This window comes from Scleropages formosus, chromosome 5 (assembly GCF_900964775.1).
Source record: "Scleropages formosus chromosome 5, fSclFor1.1, whole genome shotgun sequence".
Taxonomy (NCBI): Eukaryota; Metazoa; Chordata; class Actinopteri; order Osteoglossiformes; family Osteoglossidae; genus Scleropages; species Scleropages formosus.
The window spans coordinates 8,316,224-8,342,841 of NC_041810.1; the positions used below are offsets into that span (position 1 = coordinate 8,316,224).

At 58.5% G+C, this 26,618-nt stretch overlaps 3 protein-coding genes across 8 annotated transcripts; 1 reads left to right on the forward strand and 2 right to left on the reverse strand.

The window, feature by feature from the left end:
- Positions 1 to 495: 495 nt before the first annotated feature.
- Positions 496 to 16,056, reverse strand: LOC108933826 (serine/threonine-protein kinase WNK2-like). Of its 6 annotated transcripts, none has more exons than XM_029251644.1 (27): positions 14,997 to 16,056; positions 13,659 to 13,831; positions 13,346 to 13,566; positions 12,502 to 12,659; positions 11,279 to 11,367; positions 10,928 to 11,147; positions 10,535 to 10,778; positions 10,013 to 10,341; positions 9,396 to 9,521; positions 8,980 to 9,144; positions 8,515 to 8,802; positions 8,078 to 8,233; positions 7,331 to 7,380; positions 6,922 to 7,084; positions 5,422 to 5,538; positions 5,107 to 5,277; positions 4,958 to 5,009; positions 4,725 to 4,841; positions 4,124 to 4,644; positions 3,945 to 4,002; positions 3,748 to 3,824; positions 2,757 to 3,370; positions 1,807 to 2,105; positions 1,553 to 1,714; positions 1,381 to 1,459; positions 849 to 902; positions 496 to 620 (listed from the first exon to the last, which is right to left on the reverse strand). In XM_029251644.1, the coding sequence occupies exons 1-27, from the start codon at positions 15,558 to 15,560 to the stop codon at positions 581 to 583; spliced, it is 5,307 nt and encodes a 1,768-aa protein (XP_029107477.1). In that variant the 5' UTR covers positions 15,561 to 16,056; the 3' UTR covers positions 496 to 580. The 6 variants fall into 6 exon arrangements, 5 of the variants coding, with proteins under 5 accessions (XP_029107477.1, XP_029107476.1, XP_029107478.1 ...); XM_029251643.1 differs by having other exon boundaries at positions 1,357 to 1,459; XM_029251645.1 differs by lacking the exon at positions 849 to 902 and having other exon boundaries at positions 1,357 to 1,459.
- A 249-nt stretch (positions 16,057 to 16,305) lies between these two features.
- On the forward strand, positions 16,306 to 18,939 carry LOC108933827 (ninjurin-1-like). Its single transcript, XM_018751175.2, has 4 exons — positions 16,306 to 16,687; positions 17,828 to 18,065; positions 18,173 to 18,341; positions 18,900 to 18,939. The coding sequence occupies exons 1-3, from the start codon at positions 16,631 to 16,633 to the stop codon at positions 18,313 to 18,315; spliced, it is 438 nt and encodes a 145-aa protein (XP_018606691.1). The 5' UTR covers positions 16,306 to 16,630; the 3' UTR covers positions 18,316 to 18,341; positions 18,900 to 18,939.
- On the reverse strand, positions 18,667 to 26,273 carry LOC108933829 (protein bicaudal D homolog 2-like). The gene is made up of 8 exons (XM_029251647.1): positions 25,424 to 26,273; positions 24,162 to 24,374; positions 23,654 to 23,806; positions 23,081 to 23,494; positions 22,143 to 23,006; positions 21,301 to 21,452; positions 20,991 to 21,219; positions 18,667 to 20,829 (listed from the first exon to the last, which is right to left on the reverse strand). Exons 1-8 carry the CDS (start codon positions 25,922 to 25,924, stop codon positions 20,827 to 20,829), a joined length of 2,529 nt encoding a protein of 842 aa, XP_029107480.1. The 5' UTR covers positions 25,925 to 26,273; the 3' UTR covers positions 18,667 to 20,826.
- Positions 26,274 to 26,618: the final 345 nt, after the last annotated feature.

Here is a 26,618-nt window from a genome sequence, read left to right on the forward strand (position 1 = left end):
CCTGTCTCCCTCAGAGCTGCTGAATCCCCCCCACACTAAAGAGGGGTCTTGAACCCATCTCTCCGAGAGCCACTTCTGTCCTGATCTCCTGACAGCTTCATCAATGAGTCCAACACCATCTGCTCTGAGTATCTGTGTATCTGCTATTGAACGTCACTTCTATAGGAGCTACTGGAGGGATGTGAACCAGAAACATGGTGGCACCACACACAGAAATCTGCTGATGGTGCACTCTGTTCACTCAGCTGTACGTCACTGTGGAGGAAAGCATCCGCTAAATGAATAAACGTAACGTCTCGGACTCAGAGGAGACCATCCACGAGCTCTACTTCTCCAGCAGCTCACCTCACTGGTGTTGCCGTGGTCACCAGGTGTGGCTCCGAGCTCTCGCTCCCTCCTCTGGCACCGAGGACCAAGAGGGGGCGTGGCCCTGGCCCAGTCATCCACGAGCCGCTGCAGCTCCTCCAGGAAGGTGCCCGTGTTGTTATTGCTGTTGTTGGCCTGCGCCAGAGGAAGCCCTGTGATCGGCTGCTGGGGGGGAGGGGGAGGGGGCGGGGACTCGGCCGCCCAGTGCTGCTGTTTAGCCACAGCTGGAGTGACTCCTGCACCCTGGGAGGTCCCTGAAAAACAGAGGGCTCCCTTTTAGTCACTTTTACCCACCAGAACGATCAACATCCCTCGTAAACCAGGTGAAAACAGGTGCGCTTCAATGTATTTGCTAGTTATGGTCCACAGAAGTCTCGGATACAGCGTCGGACGTAACTACGCATGTGTATATGTAGCCGCGGAGCGCAGAGTACAGCGGGACACAACAGGGAGACAGAAACGAAAGGCAAGCGGACAGTTACTGGCGCTGCGCTCCTTGGCGTCCTTGCCCACGCACAGTCGTCTCAGGGTGGACCCTGGAAGACACTCAGAGTTAGACCTCGGCACAGCACAGTAGAGCAGAGCACGGCACGGCACGGCACGGCACGGCACGGCACTGGTGCTTCTTGCGAAGCTCTGAAAGGCAGCAGAGCACATGCAACACATCCATGGCGGAACGGGGCGGCAGGTGGAGCAAAACGAGGCTGCGGTGCCCTGTGCGCCACCAGGGCGCGCAGGGAAAACACACGTGTCTACAGGACGGGGATGCGTCCGAGGAGCTCTTTTCCGCAACCGGGGAGACGTGACGGAGAGCCGCTCGCAGGCTGGCACTCGGCGGTGCAGCGCATTCGCTCCCGCCAGCGAGCGCCCCGGCGAGCTCTAGAGCTATGCAAATGGACGGGGGGGAGGTGCGGGTGGGGCTTCTGTGCAAATGGGCGGGGAGCGAGGCGACAAGCGCCGAGGCGGAGGACCATGCGGACGGATACAAACAGATGGACAAGGACACGGGCCCACTGAGGAATCGGCCGCGCGCTTTGCCGCCGCCGTGCTTGGGGCTCGCGGTGTCCGGCGAACGGGGGGGGGGCGCTCCAGCCTGCAGGGCGACACGCAGAGAACATCACAGCTGACCGCAGCGGAGCACAGCGGAGCACAGCACGCTCCCTTTGCCTCCCGTTCTGGACGTTACCGTGGCTGTGCTGACGGTGAGCTGCCTCGCCCTGGTGCCGCGGGGTCGAGAAGCGCACGTTCTCGGAGGGGAGCGAAGCCCGCAGGGAACACGGCTGCTGGGTGTGAACCGGCACCGAGTCGGAAACGGGCCGGGAGACCGCCACGCCGCCAGCCGACCCTCCTGCAAGCACACGTGGGGGGGGCTCACACTTCTCGTGTTCACCGCGTGCTCCCAGCAGCGACAGATAAAAGAAACGACCGTTACGGCGGCACCTTTATGGGTTCTAGCGGTTTCCGGCACACCCGGCGCGCCGCCGCTGCTCCTCCTGCTCCTGCGCTCGGGGCTCTCGCACTCACTGCTCCTGCTGCTCACACCCCTGAGCTGCTGAACCAGAGGGTTAAGGAGCTTCCCGGCCCTCAGCTTATTCTTGGCGGCTCGTCGCCTGCGGCCAGCAGGGGGCGCTGTGGGTAAAAACCCAACGCTGGGAGGGAGGGATTTGCCCAGCTTCCTGTAGAGCAGCTCGATTTCCTCCCTGTGATGGGCCTGCAGCTCGGAGATTTCCCTCATGTGTCTGATGAGCGGCGGGGAGAAAGTGAACGAGCGAGAGAGAGAGAGAGAGAGAGAGAGAGAGAGAGAGAGACAGCGAGGGACATAAAGCGGCTTCACTTGCTGTCCTCACTTCAGCCTGTTAAATTCCTCTGACTTTCTGTTCTTCCAAACATAACTACAACCCCAATTCCGAAAACGGTGGGACAGTACGGAAAACGCACACAGTGTCTGAACCGCTTGTCCCATACGGGGCCGCGGGGAACCGGAGCCTAACCCAGCAACTCAGGGCAGAAGGGGGAGGGGACACACCCTGGACGGGACGCCAGTCTGTCGCAAGGCACCCCAAGCGGGACTCGAACCCCAGACCCACCGGAGAGCAGGACCCGGTCCAACCCGCTGCGCCACCGCGCCCCCCCAGTATGGAAAATGCTAATAAAAACAAAAAGGACTTATTTGTAAATTTACTTTGACTTGTATTCAAACAAAAACAGTGTAAAGACAAGGTATTTCACATTTTACCTCATCAACTGCATTCTTTTCTGAAGATATATGTTTATTCCCACAAACAATTATTCGGAGTTGTAACACACAGTGCTGTACATTTTTGCTGTCTGACTACTGAACAATACACACACACACACACCCACACACACACACACACAAACACACTTACTTCTCTCTAAGCCGCTGCAGCTCTTTTTTGACATCAAGGTCCTCCGGCTCGGAATCATTGTCACTGCTCACGTGGGAGGAGCAGGACTGGAAGGCGGCACCGTGCGCCGAGTGGGCGTGGCCAGCGCCAGCACGGGCGGAGCCACGGGCAGGCGAGTCCGAGCTGTGCGCGCTGCCGCTGCGGCCCGACCTCCTCAGGAACGCCACGGCCCTCTTCACGAGGTCGCCGCCCCTGCGCTCGCCGGACGCCCGCCGGAACGGGGGTGCCGCCGCCTGCTTCGCGGGGCTGCTGTCGTCCCCAGAGTCCGAGGAGGGGCGGCAGCCGTTCGGCACGGCGCCGCCCGCGGGGGAGGAGCTCCGCTTGGGGACCGAAGGGGGAGGCTCCAGGTAGAAGTCTGGTGGAGCGGAGTACCTGTTGACACGCGACTTCCGGGTGACCTCGTCCTGAGTGCAGAGCACCGAGAACCTTCCGGTGCTGGTCCTGAGTGCCGAGTCCTCCTCCTCCTCGCGTCCCTTCGCCTGAGAGCTGCCGTTTGGGTCGCGGAAAGCAAAAGGGCTCCAGCCTCGAGGCTTTTGCTCCAGCCGTCGCAGGAGGTCCGGCTCGGCGGGGATGAGCTTCGCGGAGGAGGAAACACACACACGGGGTGGGGCTTGGTCATCTCCGCAGACAATGGAATCGGTAACGAGAGCCGGGAGGAGCCGCAAAAACAGCACTGTGGTAAAAGCAGTTACCCTACAATCAAGTACAAGTCATCTTCCCAAGACGTGTTGGAGCAGAAGAGCGTCAGCAAGAAACGTGTCAGATGTACACACTTGACCTGATGCGTGCTCAGCCCTCCCAGTGTTCCCAGTGTTCAATTCAGTGGCAAATATGGAGAGAGAGAGAGAGAGAGAGAGAGTGTGTGTGTGTGTGTGGGTGTGTGGATGTGTGTGTGTGCTCCTTGACCTGTGTCTGCGCTTTCCGGTGTCCCGGGAAAGTCCGTGTTCTGTACCTTGAAGCGGCTGCGAGACCCCGAGCAGGACACGGAGTGGGGCAGCGTGAACCTCTGGGTCGGGATCCTCTCAGAAGCTGTGCGGGAACAGAGCGTCCATCACAGTGTCGCAGCATCGCTGCCCGGCGCACACGCGCGAGTGCGTATGCGTCCGTGCGTACGTGCGCGCGCGGTCACGGGAGTCGAGCGGAACCCACCCGAGACGGCCGAGTCGCTCAGGGTGCTGGGACTGTCCATCCTCTCGGGGATCTGAGGCTGAGACACAGGAAGAAGGAGGAACTGCAGCAGCGCGACAGCAGCGGGAGGGTGTGTGCCGGGTGCGTGTAGCGCGTGTGCGCCGCGTGTGCGCCAGCTGTGTGTAGTTGTGCGTAGTTACCAGCTGTTCGCCTCTCCGGGAGACCCCCCCCGGCCGCTCCCGACCCGGGGTCGAGGACACGGACTCGCTGGCCGACTCCGGCGTGTCCGCCGCCAGCAGGGGCACGTACTCCTGGTACAGCAGGTTGCGCAGCTTCTCATCCAGACTCCGGATGGTGGTGTCCACGAAGCCCACCCTGGGGGGCCCCTCCCCGTCCGACTCCCCCTGAGCGCTCGGCAGCGAGGGGGCGGGGCTCTGGGGCAGAGACATGGCCGCGTGAGCGGCGCACGGCTGCTGCAGCACCACCGCGCGGTGGGCGTGGCCTCTGCCGCCTCGAACCGAGAGCTCCGCTCCGGCCTGGGACAGGGGCGCCACTAGGGGGCAGCACGGCACCTCGTCGGACGGGGCGGCGGCGCAGGCGATATCGGCCGCGACGGGCGAAACGGCGCCGAGCCCAGCGGCCGGGGCTTCGTCCGGCGACGCGGAGCTCGGCGGGAGCCCGTAGGGACCTCGGGCCTCAGCGAAAGTCTCCTCCGACGGGTCTGCGGGCGACAGGGAGCACGGTGCATCGGTACCTTTACACCACAAGCGGGGCGCTAAGCCATCCATCCATCCATCACACCTTTCGGGACAGCGGGCGGCGCTGCTGCCACGGCAACCGAAGATGCTCCTTCCTTGCTGCGGGTGGGGCTCTCCTCCACGGGGCAGATAATGAACCAGCGCTTTCCCGTGTGGAGAACTGGAAGAGAGAGGACAGAGCGTCGGCGTGGCCTGCACAGCCAAGCAACGAAAGAAAGAAAGAAAGAAAGAAAGAAAGAAAGAAAGAAAGATGTCTGCAGGCCCCACTCAACCCACCGTTCTGCTGGTAGACGGGCTGCTCGCTGCTGGAGGGAGCGCTCGTCCATCTCTGAACCACAGAAGAGAAGGGGGAGAGCGTGAGGGTCGTTCAAGGTCACGATCGAGAGCGCGAGCGGCCGCGGCCTGGATTCCGCCGCCCTTCTTACTTGAGAATCCGGGAGCCGAGAGGTGCGGTCCAGCGGAAGACCGCCGCCCTGCTCCAAGTTCCTCTCTCCTCCGCCGTCTTCACTCAGCAAGTCCTCCGCCTTGTCCACGATGTCCTTCAGCTGCTCGATGAAGACCTCCTTCTCCGGCTGCAGGATGAATTCGTGCTCCACCTGGGACGAGCAGCGTTTCTGCTAAGCTCTCCTCGTGCGAGCGCAGCCCAAGGGGGAAACGACGGAGACGACCCCTAAAAACTGAAATGACTTCCCGTCCCCGTCCGACCACCGGATTGGGATGCGTCGGCCGCCGGGGCTTACCATGTAGGCGGCGATCTCCTCGGGGGCGTCTCCATCCAGGTCAAACTTGAAGGTGACCATCTTGTGGTTGTGCGTCTCCAGCTGACATTCCACCATCTTGTCCCCCGTGTTGCTCACCTGCGGGGTCGAACTCGAGGCGTCAGGTCGCACGTGCCGCAAAAGAGACTCCCACGTTCTCCGCGGACCATCCGCACACCCATCGCGACGAACCGCTCGCCCGAGGCGGGCTTCCGGCGAGCCTGTCCCGGGAAGAGGGTGCACCCTGGACGGGAGGTTGCCCGTCGCAGGACGGCCGCACACGCGCGCGCACGCTATCCTGGGATGCCGTGGTTAAGGAAGAAATAAGCGAAAGCAGAGCAAAGCTGCAACGACGTGGATGACGAGACGTTCGACAAACACACGTGGCGACTCGACGAGAGGCGCGAGAACAAGGACGCGGCCCCTCTTTGCTGGAGCTCGAGTGCGACGCTGCGCCTCAAAGTGTTTTGCCGGTCACCCGTGACACATGGGTTACGCTTTATTTTGCGCAAATGAGCGAAGCCGTGAACGCGGAGCGCTTGGGCCGCGAGGACACTGTACTGTACACGTACCGCACAGGGCACATACAGTAGGTACACACCTACCCAGAAACACACACACACACACACACATACAGTACACACAATATACACAAATGCAAAACCACTAGGTGACCCTCAGTGGCAGCTGGTACCATAGTGGTTACAGCTGCTACTTTGGACCCAAAAGGGTGGAGGTCTGAATCTCACCTCTAGCTGTAGTACCCTTTCAGCAAAGTACTTCACCCTAAATTGCACTGGAAAAAAAATGTCCAGTTGTATAAACAGGTAAATAGTTGTTAGAAGCTTAACATTCTAAGTCGCTTTGGAGAAAATCATCAGCTACACTAATCAATGTTAATTCAAACGGAAAATTCCAGAAGAATATAGTCTGTGTTTCTGAGGATGGACTGTACCTACAGCACCCCGCTCACTCCCTGCAGCCCAGCAAGAGCACTGTGCTGCTTAGCGGTCCCACTCACAGGGGTCCAACATCAGAAGTCTCACGTTTCTCAGTTCTGTCCTCACTGTGTTGGAATGAGCTACCAGTGCCCCTCAGAGCTGCTGAATCCCTCCCACGCTGAATAAGGGTCTCGAACCCATCTCTGTGAGAGCCACTTTTCTCCTGATCTCCCGACAGCTCCATCAACGAGTCCAACACCATGTGCTGCGATCATCTATGTATTTGCTGTTTGAATGTCTCTCTATAGGAGCTACTGGAGGGATGTGAACCAGCAAAGTGACGGTGTCACACACACAAGCTGTGTGTCCATAGCACTCTCTCTGTCTGTGTCTAAAGCGCTTTGCCTGCTCTTGATGCACTTCATGTACTCTCGGTAATTTACTCCTGTACGGCACCGAGTCACTGACTGTGTGTAAGTACATGCGAACAACTAGGACGCCTGCTACAGACACCGAGCGTGCGCCGTCTGCCCGCACTCACGTTGAGCATGCTCAGCTTGGGCTTGCTGATCCTCTCCTGGCGAGAGCGTGTTCGCGTGGACCTGCGATGATGCCTCCTGGATTTGCCCTCAGCCTTCGCGCTGCCCAGGGAGCCCTCGCAGCTGTCGCTCAGCTCTCTGCCTGAAGCGGCGTCGGAGTTCACACTGTGCGGAGTGAAGGAAGCAGCAGCGCTGGAGAGTCTCACTTGCAGCATTTAGCCAAGGTACGCAACACACTCTCCTATTCTAGGCACCGACGGCCGGGTGGAGGTGACAGGGAAAAAGGCCGGACGCCGCGCTGGATGTGCAGAGGGGGTACGGCAGTGAAATTTACACTGGACATACTGTAAACATAGTGTAACAAAGGTTCGTTCACTGTTCACAGCAGATAATCGGAGACGGAGCTCATACCTGTCGTGGCTGTAGTGGTGCAAGAGCACGGTGCTTTCTGTAGGCAGCTCCTGCAGGGTCACACGGGAGGAAAGAGCACAAGGAAGTGACTAGCGAGAGCGTTTGGCAGTGGGACTCGGACCCAGACCCAGGCAACCTGCCCCACTGCGAGCAGGTGTGAGAATGCAATGGAGCTCCACACAAAAGTTTGAGACGTTTGAAAAGTTTGGATGAACGAGTGAGGCCTGGGCTTTGAGAGTGTGCGTCTAACAAGTAGTAGATGCCTCACAAAACAAGGTGCTCTATAAAAATGACTACAGGGTAGGATTATGTGGCTACAGGGCGAGACACCGTGTTCGGTACGAGACCAACAGCACCGTTGATCATCACAACCACACACTGGGCACAACAAGTGGTGGTGACAGCATCATGACATGGGGATGTACACTGCTCCCAGACCTGAGCTAACTCCAACCTGAACTCCACCGAGTAGCAGAGAATCCCGGAGCACAAGACGAGGCCGTCTGCCAAAGGAGCCCAGAGCAAAAGTGGTCCTCCAAGAGGACGGTGATCTGACATGCTACAGCATGGGCCAACGTGTGGGAGCTCGTGTGAGTGAGTGAGTGAGTGAGTGAGAGAGAGAGAGACTGAGAGCAGGAGTAGCTCTATGACTAGAGAAGGACTAGTGGGTAAAGATGAAAGGTGAATATGTAGGAGTGTTTCTAAGTGCTGCTCTACTTGTCAGTGCAGTTGTGGCGTGAGCAGTACCTCCAGAACTGGTTCAGGTGTTGCTTCGACTCCAGCAGCGGGAGTGGCTGTGCTCTGATGACCCAGCGGCTGTACGGCGCTCCCGCACGTCACCCTCAGCTCTCCACCACCGACTTCCTGGCTAATCTTCAGGCCAGCTGGAGAGGAGGCGGCGAGCTGTGCAGAGAGCATCAGTGTTCATCGGTGTTCATTCATTTCCTCATGATCCAGATATACCAGACTCTCGACAACGAGCTGACGTACGTGCTTTTGGACAAATGTTTGACTCGGACCAGCTCCTTCTAGAGATTTCATTAAACAAGTACAAATTCATCGTTCATTACATCAGATTCCCATAAACCCCAGCGTAGCCGAGATGATGTTCGGAGAAGCTCTCGCTCCATGTATTCGCAGGGCCATCTTGCTCTACACACTTGTCATCCACTCGTCTTGCTTACTTGCACAGGAGGCTCAGGGACACCGTGCGGGGCTCTGCTGGCCACATGCGGCTCGGCTGCAACGCAGACGGATGCTTTGGACGGCGCCGCTCCCCTCGGGGCTTCCTGCGGGGGATAACGGAAGAGCTGCTGCAGAGGAATTAGGGGCGGGGCCGGGGAGGGAGGTGGGGCCGTGGCCGGCAGGGATGGGACGGCGGGAACTGGCTGTATTGGGTCGGGGCCTGGAGGGGCGGCTGTGCTGCTGGAGAAGGTGCCTCCTGCTGGAACAAGAGGGACTGTCGGAGGGATCTGGAAAAGCACACAGTGAGAAAAGAGAGCTGAAGCGCACACGGAGAAGCTCCCTGTGGTAAGAGATCTCCCCGGGCGGAGGTCGGTACCGGTGTAACACAAGGTAAAACCTGACATCTGTCAGCATGGTACGGTTGGCAGGTGTCTCCTGTGCCTGTGGCATAGAGGCAGGACTACCTGAGGGAAATGCAGCAGCACCACGGGGATCGTGAGCGACTGCACAGTGGCACTCGGCTGCACAGGAAGGGGAGGAGCCTGTTGGGTGTGGCCGGACCGGCTGGAGGTTAACTGGTGGAAGTCCGGCAGAGAAGGTGACACCTCGGGCACCAGGTGGGCGGGGCACTGAGAAGGACAGTGACACAGAAGGAGGACGCAGGCGATGCTGACAACGCGGTAGACTCCCTACCGGCAGGGGGCACAATGCGATCGCCGTACACGTGTCACACCTGTCTCACACAATATCAACACGCAGCGTCTGTCCCCCTGAGGTCACAGGGTGTTTCACGGTGCATTTACCATGTAAATACCTTCTTTTTGTGCTCTTGAGTTTTCTTTCCTGGGCTCATCACTCGGGGTCTGTGTCGATCACTCACCTGCAGGGTATGATGTGCAGGGGATGCTGCGGCTGCGACTGACTGCACGGTCTGTTCGCTGAGGGGGGCCGATGTTTCAGCGGAGCTCACGGTTGTTGTTGGGTTTGGAACCTGCTTCGTATCAGGCTGAAAAACCACACAGCTGCTTTAAAACCAAGGTCTTGAGTTCATGCTGCCAGGTGATGTTAGCTCGACACGTCTGATGAACCGAAGAAACAGATCGCTGGGGTGGCAAAAAGGATGTAACAGGCCTCCAGAAAACACCTGTATGTAGTTGCCATAGCTACCAGACTCCTGTGTCTAGTCACCATACCTACCTAACACTTGCATCTAGTTGCCATAGCGACCTAACACTTGTGTCTAGTTGCTATAGCTACCAGACTCCTGTGTCTAGTTACAAAGAGAACATTTTACAGCTAACACCTTTGTCTCGTCACTATCACTGGAGGTCTTTCAGTCACAGGCTGCCAGCAACTTTCAGAACCGCACAAGAAGTATCGGAAGAACACGGAAATACAAATTAAAGCAGCACTACGTCCACTTCGTGAACACAGGCGCCGACTCGAACCTCGACAGAACGTGGCGCAAAATTAGACCCGGAAGCAGTTGCCACTCACGGCTGCGTATTGCGGAAAGATCCCTTCACGCAGCTGAGCCGTCGCCTCCTGGTAGGTTCCCTGGTGTAGCTGGTGGGCCCCTTGGCGCTGCATCGTCAAGGGCTGCTGCAAGGGCTCCTGGTGCAGCTGGCCTGAGCATCGCTCATGGAGGTCCTGGTCCAGATGGCACGAAAGCTCAGCTGCTAAGGGGCTACGGGTCTCCTGAGATGAAGAGAAGATGAATTCCTGCAGAGGCTGGAACACGGTGCTCTGCTGGCAGACAGCGGCATCTGGATGCATCAAAAAGCCCGTAGAGCCAAGACCACCATCTGTGGTGCAATCAGGAGGAGCTGAGGAGAGAGAGAGCAGAAGAAGAGCCAGGGCCAGTGTACCTGTACCTGCTGCATGCACTTAATGCTTTGCTGAAAGGCTCCAGCGCCCATGGGGACAACACTGGACCTGCGGCTCTAGTGCTCCTACAGAGAAGCTCATGGACAGGAGCGCGCACACACACGCGCACGTTCCGTTCACCACAGCACTCACATGCGACACAGGGGGCGCTGGCAGGTGAGGTGCCCACAGGCTCCTGAAGATCGGGCACAGCGGGCGGACGCTTCTCCCAGGGGGCTGCGCGACCCGGCAGGCCCTCTTGGTCCCGGCGCTGGTGCTTCGTGCCCTTGTCCACCGAGCTCATACGTTCCCTCCTCCATCGGATCAGAGACACTCGGTCCCTAATGGATTTGCTCACAGCCTTGGCATCATTCTCGTGGAAAAAGCCAGATGCCACCTGCCAGGTGCACGCACATTTGGACATTTTTCTCCACAGTAAAGGTCAATCAGAGTAAAGGAAGAGCATCATTAACAAACAAAGAGCATCACACACACGCGTTATTCTGCACAGTAACCAGTAGCAGGGCCTTATTAGTATGCGCTAACCATCTCTTGGGCCACGCCCTCGGGCACCTCCCTCTCGAGGTCAAAGGTGAACTGGATGGCGCCGCTCTCCCTGTACTTCCCCTTGAGTTTGCGCGGGTCCTCGATCCACAGCTTGAGGGCGATGGAGGCCTTGGCGCCATCGTCTTCCTCGGCCAGCTCCACCCGCAGCCCCGTGTCCTCGGCAAAGAAGGCGTGGCTCAGCAGGTCCTTGATGCGGAACCTGGGCAGACGCGGGCGACACGTCTCACACGTCTCATCCGAACGCCCCGCGGGGTCGACGGCTGAAGCTCCTCCCTCCGCGAGAGGCTCAGTGAACGTAGCGCAGGTGGAAGGGACCCCGCGAGCCCTGACCTTTCGTCCTTCCGGTAGCAGATGCACTCCCCGATAATTTCTTTGACCTCGGGGTCGGTGACCTTGTCGTAGCTGGCAGGCTTCACCCCCTGGGGACAGGACACACGCGTGTGAGAGCTGTGTGCGCACGCCCGAGTAGCTCACACACGTAACGCAACGCAACGCAACGCAACGCAACGAGAGCGGGCGTCGGTGTGTCGGTGTGAAGGCCCCAGTGCCGGACACGCGTGGTCATCTCATCACCGTCGTCCTTCTCGGCTCGGAGCCCAGCGAACTCCGAGCAGCAGCAAGGGCTGAGTGTGTGACGCACGCTTTTGTCTAAATCACACACTCTGTGTGTTTTCCTCTTATTTATTACGTCAGCTCGATTCTGTGTGTTTATAGAGCAGATAGAACAAGACTTTTTTTAATCGAAGTTATACTGCACTTTATTGTGTTGTTATTATTATTATTACTATTCTTATCGTAAAGACAACTTTACACCCACTTGTAACATTACTGCAGTCAGTAGAAGTTAATTCCTGATGCGAAGATGTCCTGCTCACAAGGGTCCAAGTTAAAAGTCTGTAGGTTCTCTGTTTCATGGTGGAATGAGCTCCGTGTCCCTCGGAGCTGCTGAATCCCTGCCCTATTGAAGAAGGGTCTCGAACCCAGCTCTTTGAGAGCCACTTCTCTCCTGATCTCCTGAGAGCTCCATGAACTCACATGACACCATCTGTCACCATCACCCCTGTATTTCTCGCCAACTCGATATGCAGCTACTCATGTGATGTGGTAAAACTGTGGTACCGGACAAACTGGCTGCGCTTGACTCCATCTGTGTCGCCGGATCTGTTGCCGACGCCGTTCTGTCGACTCGGCGTCGTGCGGCACCTTGGAGAAAAGCGTCGACTACGTTGAGACGCGTGCGAACGCAAACGAGCGCCCGGGCCTGGACGGCGGCGGGCAGAGGCCGAACACACGGAGGAAACGACGGCGCGTCCTAGAAGAGGCTGAGGGACGGCGAGGGGCGGCGAGGGACGACCCATCTCGCTTCCCCGGCCACTAACGCACCATAATGAATTCGCCGGCGCCGCGCATTTAATGCAAAGGAACCACGAGAGAAGCACATCAACGCTCGTCACATGAAAGGGAGCCGGAGGGAGACCAGCACACACTGCTCCTTTCACTCACACACGCGCACACACAGACAATCGGCGATGTGCGGACAGAGCTCCACTCACGCTGGTGACCTTGCGGTAGATCTGCGCCGCGTTCTGGCACTCGGCGTACGGGTACTCGGAGGTGGCCATCTCCAGCATGCACATGCCGAAGGCGTACACGTCCACGGCCTCGTCGTAGTGCTCCTCGTACATCTCGGGGGCCATGAACTCCGGCGTGCCTGGGAACGAGGAGGGCGAGGAGGCGTTGGAGCCGTTGGAGCGGTCGGAGCCGTCGCGTCCCGGCTTCAGAGGGACGCTCTGCTCCTTACAAGCACGTGACGGTTCCTTTATCCGGCACTTTCCTCCACGGCCACTCACCTCACTGATACCTTATTATTTACCCACTTCCACAGAGCGCTAATTTTACTGGAGCGACTTAGGGAAAGTACCTTGCTCAAGGGTACTACAGCTGGAGGTGAGCCGAAGGCAGCAGCTCTAACCGCTACGCCCCCGGGTGCCCAAAGTATTTACCCAGCATGCACTAGAGCTGCATAACTAACACTGCCGCTTGCCATGACGAAAGGCATGGACCGCACACGGTCAAAAAGAAGGAGCAGCTGATGCGTGAGGCCCGTCGCAGGTCCCGAGGGCTCCTCGTGGCGCGCCTCCTCCAATTCAGGAGCTTTTGTCGCTACGCACATATTTAGCACCACTGCGGGCTGCGTCCGGCGACCGTTTTGTCACCGGAAGTCACCTGCTACACGCCCTTTGAGCGCAAGGTGGTGGCTGTGGCCTCTGTGGGCAGGCACAGCGCAGCACGCTGCCACCTCGCTAGTAGCGCGCCGCATCAAGAGCCCCGGTGAAGAACCCGACGGAGCCGAACGCAGCGGAAGGTACCGGAACAACAGAGGCTCTGGCTTCTTGCCTATGACGCTTTTTGCGAACGAGGTCCTCTTGAGCGTCGCCAGACCCAGGTCGCCGATCTTGACGGAGCCCGTGGGGCCCGTGATGAAGATGTTGTCGCATTTCAGGTCTCGGTGGATGATGGGAGGCGTCCGCGTGTGCAGGAAGTGCAGTCCCTTGAGGATCTGTCTGCACCAGCTGCGCAGAACCTTGGGCTTCATGCGCTTGAATCTGCGCAGGTACCTGCAGGGGGCGGCAGAGGGGGGCGGGGGGAGAGCGTGTGAGCGCACGGCCCACCGGGAGGACTGCCGGAGACTGCGAAGGGGCGCGCTCACGTTTTCAGAGTGCCCGACGTCATGAGCTCCGTGACCAGGACGATGCACCGCTTGCCCTTGAGCGCCGACTCCCAGAAGTCGTAGAAGCGCACGATGTTGGGATGCTGCAGACCCTTGAGCATCTCGGCCTCCTCCTTGAACCGCTGCCGCTCTGCCCTGGACACCTTTCGGTCCTGGGGAAGAGACGAAAGGGTTCGAAGGTGCCATTCTGTCCTCACGCTCCTCTTCCGGATCTGGCCGAAATGACCCTGCTGTACCTCGGCCGCGTAACTGTGGCTAAAGGCCAAAGGGCGGGTCGCCCACGCACAGGGTGAAAACTGCCAACGGTACACATAGAAATTCCCCAACAAACAAACACTTTTGCAGTTTATTTGTTTATTTCTAACTGTGTCTTCTACTCATTTCCCACAATATATGTCTCCTAGAGAGCAGATGTGACATGTGTTTACCCTCCGAGCCACTGGGTGGCAGTAAAGAGCTGCCACACAGAGCACAAGCGTCGGGGGACCTCAGTTCTGCTCCCTTAGATGGTGTTTAGAGCGCGCGTTTGTGTACGTAGGACAGCGGAACACACATCTACACAACTGTGAAAAGTGGACAGGGATGCGTCTCGGCCACCGCCTCCTCAGCGTGTCCACAGGTTAGTGAGACATACAGTTTGTGGAAGGAATTAACAGCACCTAACTGACACCTAATTACACGCAACAGTGAAGATCACTGGAGAAAACAACAGTGGACGGTAAGACTGTCTGGACAAAGTGGACGACAAGGCGGCCGTTGGCTCACAGCACACGACTGCAAAGAGGAGGACATGAAGGCCCGTGTCTCAGTTTGGCGGTTGTGTCCACACAGACGGACGCAGCTCTGGGTGCCATCCTCCCGTCCTTCCTCCGCGGTCAACACCCGTCCGGTGTAACTGCAGTGTGCGACGCGCCCTTCTCTCATGTTCCGCCCTTTGTTGCGTCTCACTGTGCTCCTTGCTGTCCTGCTCTCCGTCCCGCGTCCATTTATGAAGCACCGTCCCGTCCCGTCCCCCTTTTCGAGCAGAAACAACGTACAGCCCAATTTTCTACTCAGCAAAAATACGCTCTGCTGCCAGACACACCGCCTCCACTGGGATGAGACTCTAGGGAGGTATCCGTGGGGTAAAAACACGGTAGCGTCTTCTGTTTTACCTCTGGATACTTTCACCCGGATTCGCACACCTTTTCCCAAACGCGTTCCCCTACAGCGTCCGCTCGTCTCCGAGACGTGGGACTGATGGATGAGGGAGACCGGATGGACGGATGGACGGATCGATGGATGGACGGGCGAACGAACGAACGAACGAACCGTCACCTGCAGCTCGCACCAGGCCACCTCCACCCAGGTGTCCGTGTCCAGTCCCTTGTAGACGGTCTTGAAGGAGCCCCTCCCGAGCTCGATGTCGAACTTGAGGAAGCGTCCCCCCGGGGACGTGGCCACGGCCTTCACCTCGGCCTCCTCCTCCTCTTCCTCCTCCTCGCGCTGCTTCTCCCTCCGCTCCTCAGCCTTGCTCTCCTCCTCCTCGCTCCTGGTGTCCTCCGCGCTCCCGTCCGCGCTCCCGGCGTCGCGGGGGTCCCTGCGCGCTTTGCGGACGCGCTGCAGCACGTTGCGGATGTTTATGCTCAGATGAGGATGCGCGTCGGAGCCGTCGCCGTCGCCGTCGCGCTCGCGTGCCGGGCTCGGGTCCGGGTCCGGGGTCCGGCACCCCCTCGCCGCGCGCAGCCTGCGGCAAAGCAGCCCCCCCGCGGCGCCAGACAGCCCGTAGGCGCAGGGGTCGCTGCCCCCCCTGCCGGGCTGCGCCATGAGGGAGCGGTGCGCGAGCTGCGGCTCCGACCCCGAGTCCGACTCCGAGCGACCCCCCGCAGCAGCGCCCTCCATCGGGCCAAGCGAGCGGTCCGTGATTCCGTGACACGCGGTTCAGCCGCGAGGAGACGCGCAGTTCGCCATGGCCGCGGCGGCGTGACCGCGCAACGCAACGCAACGCAACGACGGACGGGATGGACGGACGCCGGGGCCGCGCAGCCGCGGGAGCGCAGCTTGTCGGCGACGAGCACCGGCGACCTCTGACGCTGATCGGAGCGGCTCGCGGGTGACACGTCAGCGGAGCTCATTTACATGCCGGATCCGCATCCTCACCCTCCTCCTCCTCCTCATCCTCATCATCGCCGCGATCCCGGTACAGCAGCAACAGACGCAAAAATAAAGCGGAGCGCGTTCACGTCCGTTCCTCGTGTCCGACTGCAAAGTGCGCGTGCTCACCGGACGGACACACAGACACACACACACACACGCGCGCGCGCGCGCGCGCGCGCGCAGGGGTGGGGCGGGGGGAGTCGGTCCTGCGGAAGCGAAGGTTTCTCATTCCTCGGTAACGACGAGCAGTGGAAGGAATCCGGTTCGAACGAATCCCACCACGTGCTGCAGTAGGCTGACCGAGGACGTACTGCACTCTACTTTTACCCTGAAGTGACACAGTAAGAGTGACCCTGCAGGACCAATAACCGCCACCAAGTGTCAGCTGAACAAGTCGCAACAATAACGATGCTGATGCTGATGCTGATGATGATTTTGAGACAGGAGAAGATGCTGAGCCTCCCTCCTCACTCTGTTCCTTCTGTCTGAGATGTACTCTACTGGTACACTATTGCTACATTGTTTCCCTTCAATTATTACACATCTAGATGTTCTGCAATAGTATAAACCAAACACAAACAGTAATATTTCAAGGCTGATGTTTTGATGTCACAATAAACCGAGCCAAGATGCACGTAACGGATGAGTTACTCGGTAGCAAAGGCAACTGAGAGCCGCTTGGTTTCACTTCGTTCCAGCCCCCACCCCCACGGAAGGAGGACACGCACATCTACATTCAGTCGTCCGCTTCTTCATTTCTTCGGCTGCTCAGCGGTCAAGAAGCGTCGCTTTCCTTCGTCGTCGCCCTTCTCTTCATGGCCTCCGCGCACTTAGAGCTGGATGGACTTGGAGGAGCAGAAAGAGCTGGGGAGGTGAGCCCTTATAATAATCATATTAATAATAATAATGTAACGAGCTGCCTTACCGTCTTTAGGTGGGAAGATGTTTCGTGTAAATAGTTGCATTGTGGGGAATAACGTTAAATGTAGGCGAGCAGGCTCTGGGGGCAATTTGGGGAAAATGATGGGGTGACTGCGTCCACCAGCGTGTGCGAAAGAGCCCGGGAAGGCTGGCTGCAAACGCAGCTCCTGGAGGAAACTGGGTCCTGGCACCAAGAGCATCATTCCCCTGTGTGCCGCTGTTCAATTAAACGTTGGAGATGAATGCTGCCTGCGCGTCCTCCTTCGCCCCCTCCAAACCCACACTAATAAGAGTAACAGCACCACCTATTAAAAACACTACGACGGAGAAGGAGTAAAGGTATGAAAAGAAAAGCAACACAAAATAATGGCACGAACCTCCAATAACAATGAAAAGTTTAAAATGTTACTAAAGGATGACGACGACTTTTGTTCGCTGCAGCTGGTCGGCGCCTCGGAGAAAGGAGTGTAGAATACACATGGACGTAATGAAAATCATACAATAGATAGACAGAAAATAAGTAATATATAAATAAAAATAACAACGCCGCAACAGAGCGTCACACGTACTCAGTAGAAACGCGATCGTTCCGGGAGCCGGACACAAAGCCTGAAAAACTCCCAGATGTGTCATTTCCTCTGTTACCCTGTGCAAAAGTGCCAGCTAAGCAACACGGTAAAAGTAGTAAGACCATGGTGTAAGAGTGGAGTTTTGAGCAGCCAGAAACAGGAGGTTGAGAAAAGACCTCGAGGGGAAGGCAGAGCGCTAGGGGCCGGAGGGGTGGGTGCAGCGGAAAGCCCCAGAGCATGCTGGGAGTTTTCCCCCGTTCCCTTGGCAGCGAGACCAAATGTCCGCGTGTCCACAACTCAGCTGCTAGTGTTAATTACTGCGGTTGATGAAGCGCAGCTGAAAGCACCTGTGCACTGCACTCCACTCCACTCCACTCCACTCCTAAAAGATACTGAGGAATCCCTGTCCTCGTCCCCTGTGGCCCCATGGTCGCGGCGGCGCGTGTCTCCCGCCGCGCTGTCCAGGAAGGAGGCGCCGGCGAAGCCCAGCGGCTCTCCTCACGCTGTCCTCATTCTGTCCAGGTTCTTGAGGGCGGAGGAAGGCGCCGGAACCCCGGTGCCCTCAACATGAACCACTACGCCAACAAGAAGAGCGCCGTCGAGAGCATGCTGGACGTGGCTCTGCTCACGGCCAACGCCTCGCAGCTGAAGGCCGTCGTGGAGCAGGGCCCAGAGCTCTCCTTCTATGGGCCGCTCGTGGCGCTCATCAGCATCTCGCTCGTCCTTCAGGTCCTCGTGGGAGTTCTCCTCATCTTCACGGGTGAGGGAGCGTGTGCCGCCATGCTTAGGGCTTCAGCCCTGACTGCGGTGACCGCGGTATGAGCGCAAGGAGACCCATCTGAGGCAGCTGCTCTTGGCTCCCTGCAGTGAAATGGAACCTGAACGATGAGCGGAAGCACTTCAGGCTGAACATCCTGGAGAACATCTCCACTGTGCTGGTTTTCGTCATCGTGGTCGTCAACATCTTCATCGCAGCGTTCGGCGTCCAGCGTCCAGCCCAGCGGGGGTGACGCCGAACTCCCGGCGCAGCGGCCCGGTGAGTGCCGAACGCGTCCGTCACGCGCCTGAGGGACGTGCCCCCAGCAGGGCTGCTCTTCCTCCTCCTTTACCGCCTCGTTCGCATGACGACTTCGCTATTTCTGTGCGTCTCGGCCTCGCAAAGGAAGCCGCTAGCGGGGGGGGGGGAAGGGCGCCGGCGGCATCCCGCCCCCTCGTGCTCCGACCGCTCTGGGTCCGTACGGTTAGTCCAGCGTGGGGTCGCTGGCGGTCCGGGGTCAGCGAGGAGCCAAGAGCCAACGGTGCAGCCGCCGCCCCGACTCCAGGGCTCCCTCTACTGGTGACGGCGCGGCTCGGCCTCACTCGTTCCTCGGTACTGAGCAGCGGCCAAACGGCGTAAGAAAGATGTAATAAATGGGCGCAGTGAGTTTTGAGGAAATGCGGTGAGAAAAGAAGCGTGTGACCTTTCAGCTGCGGGAAACGTTAATGTGGAGCAACGGCGTGATGAAGAAACATTTGGAGCGGGGTCCCGGGCGCGAGGGCAACAGCGGTGCAGCTTTCGTTTCCTCATTGCGGCTTCCCTTTCTCATCCTTTCAGCGCGAGGCTCACGGCACGGAGCTGAGCAAAGCCCTGGGGGTGCGAGGCGCCGCGCCTGTCCTTCGTGCGCAGAAGGCCAATAAAGGTTTGGGAAAAGCCGAAGCGTCCGAGCGCAGGAGCCGCAGGACACGGCCGTCGCGCGCACGGGTCACAGCGCGGGACGAGAGGCTGCAGCGGCCATGAACACTGCGCACTCGTGATCGTGTGTGCGCGCGGACACAAAAACACACGGTGCTCATTCTCCACTCTGTCCTTTTAATGAAGCTTTTCAACGAACAGCAAGTTGTGCCGACAAAAGGCACCACTCGGAGCGTCTGAGGAAAGAGCGCTTTTCCCACACAAAGCCACCGCTCGCTCCGCTGTCCCTCACGGACGAGCCTCCCGTGCCTCTCCGCGTGCTCCGGGTCATAAAAAGCAGATATAAACGTAGCAAAAGGTAAAAACACACGACCTGGTTACACTGGTGTCTCACCACACGGAGCGTACAGGGCATCTGGCACACAGGACGCAACACACGCCTCGCACATGGAAGGCAAAGAGGCCCCGGTTAGAAAGACTGAAAAAGGCTCCGTGTTAAAGAACACGCCAGAAGGCTGCAGACCGAAGGCTCCGGGGCCACGGTTTCTGAACGACGTTACATTAAAAAGTCACACAAAGAGTCACTTTCTCGGGCAAATATTCCCTCCTTGTTATTAATTATTATAATGACTCATGTGACACAGGAGCTGGGAACCAACGGTCTGCACAACGAGGGACGACAGGGCGCTGCATGAACTACGCCCCCCAAATAATCGCTTGTTTTTTTTTCCCCATCATGTAATTCTGACAAAAGAAGAGTATAAAACATGAACAAGTTTTAAAAAGCTGATGGTAATAATGTGCAGTTGTTCCGATCTTCATGCGTCACACAGTGCGAACCTGAGTCAAAGAGGAAATGCTCTTCCTAATGGCACAGGAAGGTTCCGGAAGCACCCGGCCCCGCGGATGAGTTCCGCCGCCGAGGAGCCTTCGTCCCCGGAGAGAAACACGACCCGGACCTTCCTCTTATTGCACGTGGTCGAGGTGGCCGGAGCAGGACATGCGAGAACATACAATGTAAACAGGTCTCTGAGCACCGGCTCTGGAGAACAGAGAGAGAGAGAAAGAGAGAGAGAGAGACAGACAGACACAGAGCTGCCAGACCCCCCAACCGTCCATCTCCTGTGTTGTGCTTCCCAGATAAACACGCAGATAAACACACTGATACGTACGCCAACAGTCGCTGTCGGACCCGTGTCAATGTGGTCTGAACGCTGGACACAAAGATGTGTCAGAAAAGAGTCACCTGTGCTGTTATTCCAGAGAGGAGAACAAAAAGAGTAAAAAGGCTGTTTTCGCTACAGTACAGTACAGCTCCCGAATTTCCATTAAACAATAATAATAATAATACTAATAGCAACCAAGTGAAGAAACCACTGAGGTCACGAACCCGCCCAGTTCGGCCTCTATGCACACACGCGCACACACACCACATCACACACTGTTGGCACCGGTGAGGACAAGGCAGCAGAGCGCAGCACAGGGGCGTACCGCCTCCTACCGCGATCCTCTCGTCCCTTTTCTCGGAGCACCACGCCGCCGTGAGCGCAGAGGAAGTATGCCGTCATACACCAGAACATAATTAATAGTGTACAACGGTAGGAGTACAGTAATACCGCGCTAAACCGCAAACGGTCCTGTCATTAACACTGACACACGAGCAGAGGAGAGACGCCTTCCATGCAGAATGAAAAACGCTGATTGATGGGACGGAAATATGAGGTGCGCCGTGACGGTCCAGCCTCTTCGGGACGCGGTTGCCATCATCCGAGAGGACCGTGTCCCGCAGGCCGTCTGAGGACAGACCAGCTGCCCCCGGCACCCCGACCAGCAGCACCGTGTCACCGCGTCACTGCAAGGGCAAAACGAGGGAAGTTAGCACGGGTAGCAAGCAGCACCAACCAAGACCATCGCAGGGCTGAGCTACGGTGGGCTACAGGTCGCTAAGGTGACACGAGGTCGACGGCCTCACCCGCTTCGCTCTCCTCTTACTTGCGACATGCTGGGACTTACGTGAGGGAGGCTGGAGGCGGCCCGGCTCCGCCCCCCGGACGCCCGGCCCCGCCCACGACCGCCGCGGTTCGACTGCTCGTGGTGGAACTCGAGGTCCTCGAGGCGCTGCGTCAGCGCCAGCTTCTGCTGTATGGCCATGCGCAGCAGGGAGTTGAGCGTCTTCCTCTCGTCCTCGGCCGCAGCCAGCTGCCGCTGCATCTCGTCCAGCTGCGTGACGTATTCGTCGCACCTGGGCGGACAGGCGCGCACAGGTCAGCGCGGACGGCGCGTTCAACGCATTCGCTCTGAGCGCGTGGCCCGTGACCCTTACCGTGTGGCGAACATGGCTCGCAGCGACGAGAAGGTGGCCGCGTCCTCCTTGAGGGCCTTCAGCTCGTTGCGCAGCTTCGTCACCATCTCCGTCACCATGGCCTTCTCGCTCTCGTACTTGCTCTTCAGGTTGGCCAGAGCCACCTCCGCGGTCTGCCGGGGCGGTCACAAACAGGACACGGGTCTGTGTTTTCGCACGTGGGACCGGGTGCGGTCTTCAAACAGCAGAGCGCTGAGGAGGAGAGGCGCCTGCTTCCAGCATCTTTGCTCACAGCTGCCGCTCGCGTTCAGATAAAAACATTTTTGGACCTGTACTTTCGCTGACCACACCACTTCGTTCCCGGTCCCTTCCCACAATGCCGATTAACGCCGAGGAGCTCGGCTGGTGCCAGAGCTTCCGCCGTTTCGGCCACACGTATCATCCGGAGCCCGACGCCAAGCCCACCGTCTCATATAAAACACACTTTCAGACTCATTCCCTCCACTTGATTTTCCAGAAACCCCAGTGAGCAGCGGTGCGGATGTGACCTACGTTCGCCCTCCAGGCCAACAGGTGGCAGTAAAGAGCACGGAAAGAGAAGCGCAGTGCGGGGCTGCTCGGGTTCAGCTGACTGCCGCAGCGTTTGCAGCTTGCATCAGTGGTCGATAACGGGACGAGGACTGCGGCGCGTTTATGGGAGGAACGGGCCGACGTAAAGTCCGTTCCCGACGGATCCTTGCGGAAGGAAGACCGAGAAGCAGCGGTACAAACCGCGAGCAGCCGCTCGACTCGCTCGGGCTCACTTTTCCGGTGCCGATGCGAACCCCGGACATTCCGGAGGGCAACGCAGCCCCGCGCCTCACCTGCTTGTTGACCTTGAGGACAGCCCTCAGGGTGGCGATCTGCTCCCGCTTGGTGCTCAGCAGCGACTTCAGCTTGAGGTTCTCCTCCATGTAGGCCTCCTGCTCCTTGTCCTTATCCAGGGGGGGTCGTGTCTCTGGCTCCGCGCCCCGCTGGCGGGACGCCTCGATGGTGCGCTCCACGGCCCGCTGCAGGTGCGCCAGTTGCTCCCGCACGACGGCGCCCAGGCTGCGCAATTCGCCCGGCACCGGCTGCGCGGAGGACTCATTGGCGCCGCCCTTGCGGTAGAAGTCGAGCGTGACGCGGCTCGGCGTCTCGTTATTACACATGCACATGTGGTGGTAGAGGTTGGCCAGCTCCTCGCTGAAGGCTGCCATCTCGTCCTGGGCAACGGCGAGGCTGCCCTTCGACTCGTTCACCTCCTCGCTCGCCCGCTCCAGGTCCCGCCGCAAGCGCGCCGCCTCATCGCGCCCCGAGCGGCTGCTCTGCTCGGCGGCCGAGATACGAGCGCCCAGGACCCGTAGCTCCTCCCGCAGGCGCTCGTTGTCCCGCTCCAGCTCGGCTCGGCGCTCCTCGCGGTCGGCCCGCAGGAGCTTCAGCTCGTCCCGCAGCTCGGCGGCCTCGGCCGCAGCCAGCTGGAACCTGCACGCCAGGATCTCCGGCCCGTCCACGTCCAGCTCGTAGTCGTGGGCTTCGTACCGCTCGTCGTGCTGCCCCCTGCTGGCCTCCAGCTTCCGCATGGCGCTCAGGTTCTCCTGCAGGCAGTTTAGCTGCTCCTGCTGCCTGGCCAGGGCCCCCTGGCTGCTCTCCAGCTGCGCCTGGGACTCCTGCAGCGAGGCCAGGAGCGCCCCCTTCTCCCGCTCCACCTGCGGCACAGGGGAAATGGCTCAGCCCTACCCACCTTCCCCGGCCACCCGTGCCGCCCGTGCAGCGAACGCACCTGGAGGAGCTGCTGCTTCAGCTTCTGGATCTCTGAGATGTTGAGTTCGCTCAGCAGCTCGTCCACCAGGCTAGGGGCGGGCCGGAAACGCTCGCCGTCAGCGGGCGGAGACTCGCTGCCATTAGCCAGGATGCCGAGACTGCCGTTCAAGTCGGCGAGCGACTCCTCGCTGCTCGGTTTTGCGCCATCCGGGGGCGTGGCTGCCGGGAACAGGTATCCGGCCCCCAGGTGCTGGTTCAGCTCCTTACGCAGGGCGCCTTTCTGCTCGCGCTCCGACTTGATGGTCTCCAGCGCCTCTCCCAGCTGCCGCTCTGCGATCTCCTTCAGCCGCACGGCTCCCTCTAGCTGACTGTTGAGGAACTGCAGCTCCTCCTCCAGCCGCCGAGCCTCGTGCTTCAAGCCCTCGAACTCGACCTGCGAAGGACGCAGAACGCGGTCACTGAGCGGTTCCACCGGAAGGGGAGGGAGCACAGGCCATGGGATCACTGACATTCATTCATTCATTCATTCATTCATTCAAAGCATCATCGGTCACCGCACTCAGGGACGGCCCACACAGCCCTCCGTCCTCACCTGACTCTGCTTGAGCGAGGACACCTGCTTCTGCAGGCAGATGTTCTCCTCCTCCAGCTCCGCGCAGTCCTGCAGCAGGCGCGACTCCCGCACCTTGTACTCCTTGAGGTCGTCGCGCAGACGGCATCGCTGGAGCTCGCCCGCCGCGTTGCTCTTGGACACAGGGAAACACAGGGACAGGGTGCAGAGGAGGAGGCGAGTTTCCGGGGCTCGTGTGCATAACAGGGAACCGGAGGGATTACAAGAGGGGCTCGCAGAAGGGGGAGAACACGGGGGGGGACGGGCAGAGGCAGGTGGTTCCTCAAGGCTCTGTTTCAGGAACCCCCTCGTTCAGCGCACAGCATTCGCACTCCAGGGGAGAGAAGGGGAACACATGAGCCTCATTTGAGTGACCGCACTGCCGACCGCAGACTGTAACCCCAGAGCGGACGGGCAACAGCAAGAGAAGCCTTTCGTCGGCCACTTGGGGATCCCGGGGGTTTCGCTCCGCGTGTCCGGACACACTCACCTCCGTGACGTCGAGGGCGACGGCAGCGAGGCGCTCGTTCTCCGCCTGGGCGCTGGCCAGGGCGCTCCTCAGCTGCCGCACTTCGGCCTGCAGGTCCAGCTGCCTCTGCTCGTAAAAGGCCTGCCGGGAGGCCGACTCCTGCAGCAGGGACTCCTCGCGACTCTCCCCGTCCGCCGCCACCTTCCTGTGGCTGGAGTGGGCGTGACCCAGCGCCTGGGGCGGAGCCGAGGGGCCCGTTAGAGACTTGGGCGCCACCGAGACACCGATGCACGTAAAACCGGACCGCCGAGTCGTGCGGTTTGATTTTCTGCACAAACAATTAAAAGCAAAGCTAAGGACGCATTTGCACGCGAAAGCCGTGGAAGGAACGTGATTTTTCCTTCAATAAAATCGAGCGGTTTTGGCCCCGATTCTGTTCTTTCATCCAAGTCCCATGTTCCGGAAAAAGACCCCGAGGAATGCTGGGACCAAACGTAGGCCAAAAAACAGCCAGGACGCCACCATCCAGGGTAAAAGCGGAAGTGATGCCTCATGTTTCTTGACCCACAGCAGAAGAGGAACAGTGACGCACCTGGGGACCGATCCTCCTGTGGGACGGCGCCGAAGGTAACGGGAACATTAACGTTAAGGGTGGATAATAACTGGTTACAAGGGATCTCTTCAGTTCACTGTAACTGATACTGACTGCTTACCGTTCAGATGTAACATACTGGTTACACTGTATCACATGAGTTAAGCGTAGCAAACAAGAACAGCTAATAGTTACTAGTAATTTAGTTAAGTGTAACAGTTAGGGCTACAGACAGGGCTGCAGACCGGTTACTCCCGGTCAGTTAACCGTAACGGTTGGGGCTACAGACAGGGTTCCAGACCGGTTACTCCAGGTCAGTTAACTGTAGCAAACTCAGTTTGAAACTGGGCTACAGACAGAGCCACAGACTGGTTACCCCCCGTCAGTTAACTGTAATAATTATCAGGGCTACAGGCCGGGTACTCCTGCTCAGTTAAGCGTAACAGCTGGAGCTACAGACACAGAGCTACAGACCGGTTACTCCTGATCAGTTAACTGTAACAATCAGGGCTACAGACTGGTTACCAGCCAGGTCCGTATAACAATAGGGGATACAGACAGAGACTCACAGACCCGTTACTCGGTTACTCCCGGTCAGTTAACCGTAACAGTTGGACCTACAGACACAGGACTACGGACCGGTTACTCCCGACCCGACCAGGTAAGTCAGTGAGGAACTCTGCCACCTCACCTGTCTCAGGTGCTCCAGCTCCTGTCTCACGGAGTCAGACTCCGCCTCCAGCTCCTCGTATCGCTGCTTCAGCCGCTGTTTCTCCTCCAACACGGCCAGTCCGTACTCCGCAGCCTGCACCTTCTCCCGGCTCGTGAGGCTCAACTCCCGGGAGAGTCGCTCCACCTCCGCCCGCAACCACCGTGGATCGGCCTCGTCCTCGGGTTCGGTCCCGGGTTCGGTCCCGGGTTCGGGCCAGTCGTACTCCGCCTCGGACATTGTGCGTGTGTGTCGGCCGCCGGACTGCGCTACGCCGGTGATCGGGTCGAGCTGCTCTTTCTCCCCGTGTCCGAACTTTCGGTCATGTGTCACTTCTGCTATTTTAAATCTCTCCCATAACTGCGCCTTCCTCTTCTCCTCGGACACCCCGGAGACTCCGCCCACCAAACGGGAGATTGGCCGAGACGTTGCTGTCCGTGACAGCTCGACTCGCGGACTGCGTGCCGGCCAGCGGCGGTGCATGCTGGGAAATGAAGTCCTGCGCCGCAGAGCACCGATGCTGATTGGGCGGAACTCTGGAGTAATAGACTTCGTATCCCAGAGGGCTTTGCGGATTTGTACATGTGTACAGTGGAAGGACTGCTGCTGTGCGCGAAAGAATAGAGGGCGGGGTTGCGTGGAAACCGTTACACTGTAACACAGTAGCACATTGCTATAGAGTATAACACTGTAACACTGGTATATAAAGTACTATAACACTGCTATATAGAGTACTAAAACACTGTAACACTGGTATATAAAGTACTATAACACTGCTATATAAGTACTATAACACTGTAACACTACTATGTAGAACACTAACACTGGTATATAGAGCACTGTAACACTGGTATATAAAGTACTATAACACTGCTATATAGAGAGTACTATAACACTGTAGCACTGCTATAAGAGTACTATAGCAGTGTAACACTGGTATATAGAACACTATAACACTGGAACATACACTGCCCGGCCAAAAAAAAATTCACCACCTGGATTTAACGAAGCAAATAGGTAAGAGCCTTGCATTGGATAATTACTGCAGTGATTAATATGTTTCAGCTGGCAACAAGTTATTTAACCCTAACTGATGCAGTGAGGGGGGGGGTGCGGTGGCGCAGTGGGTTGGACCACGGTCCTGCTTTCCAGTGGGTCTGGGGTTCGAGTCCCGCTT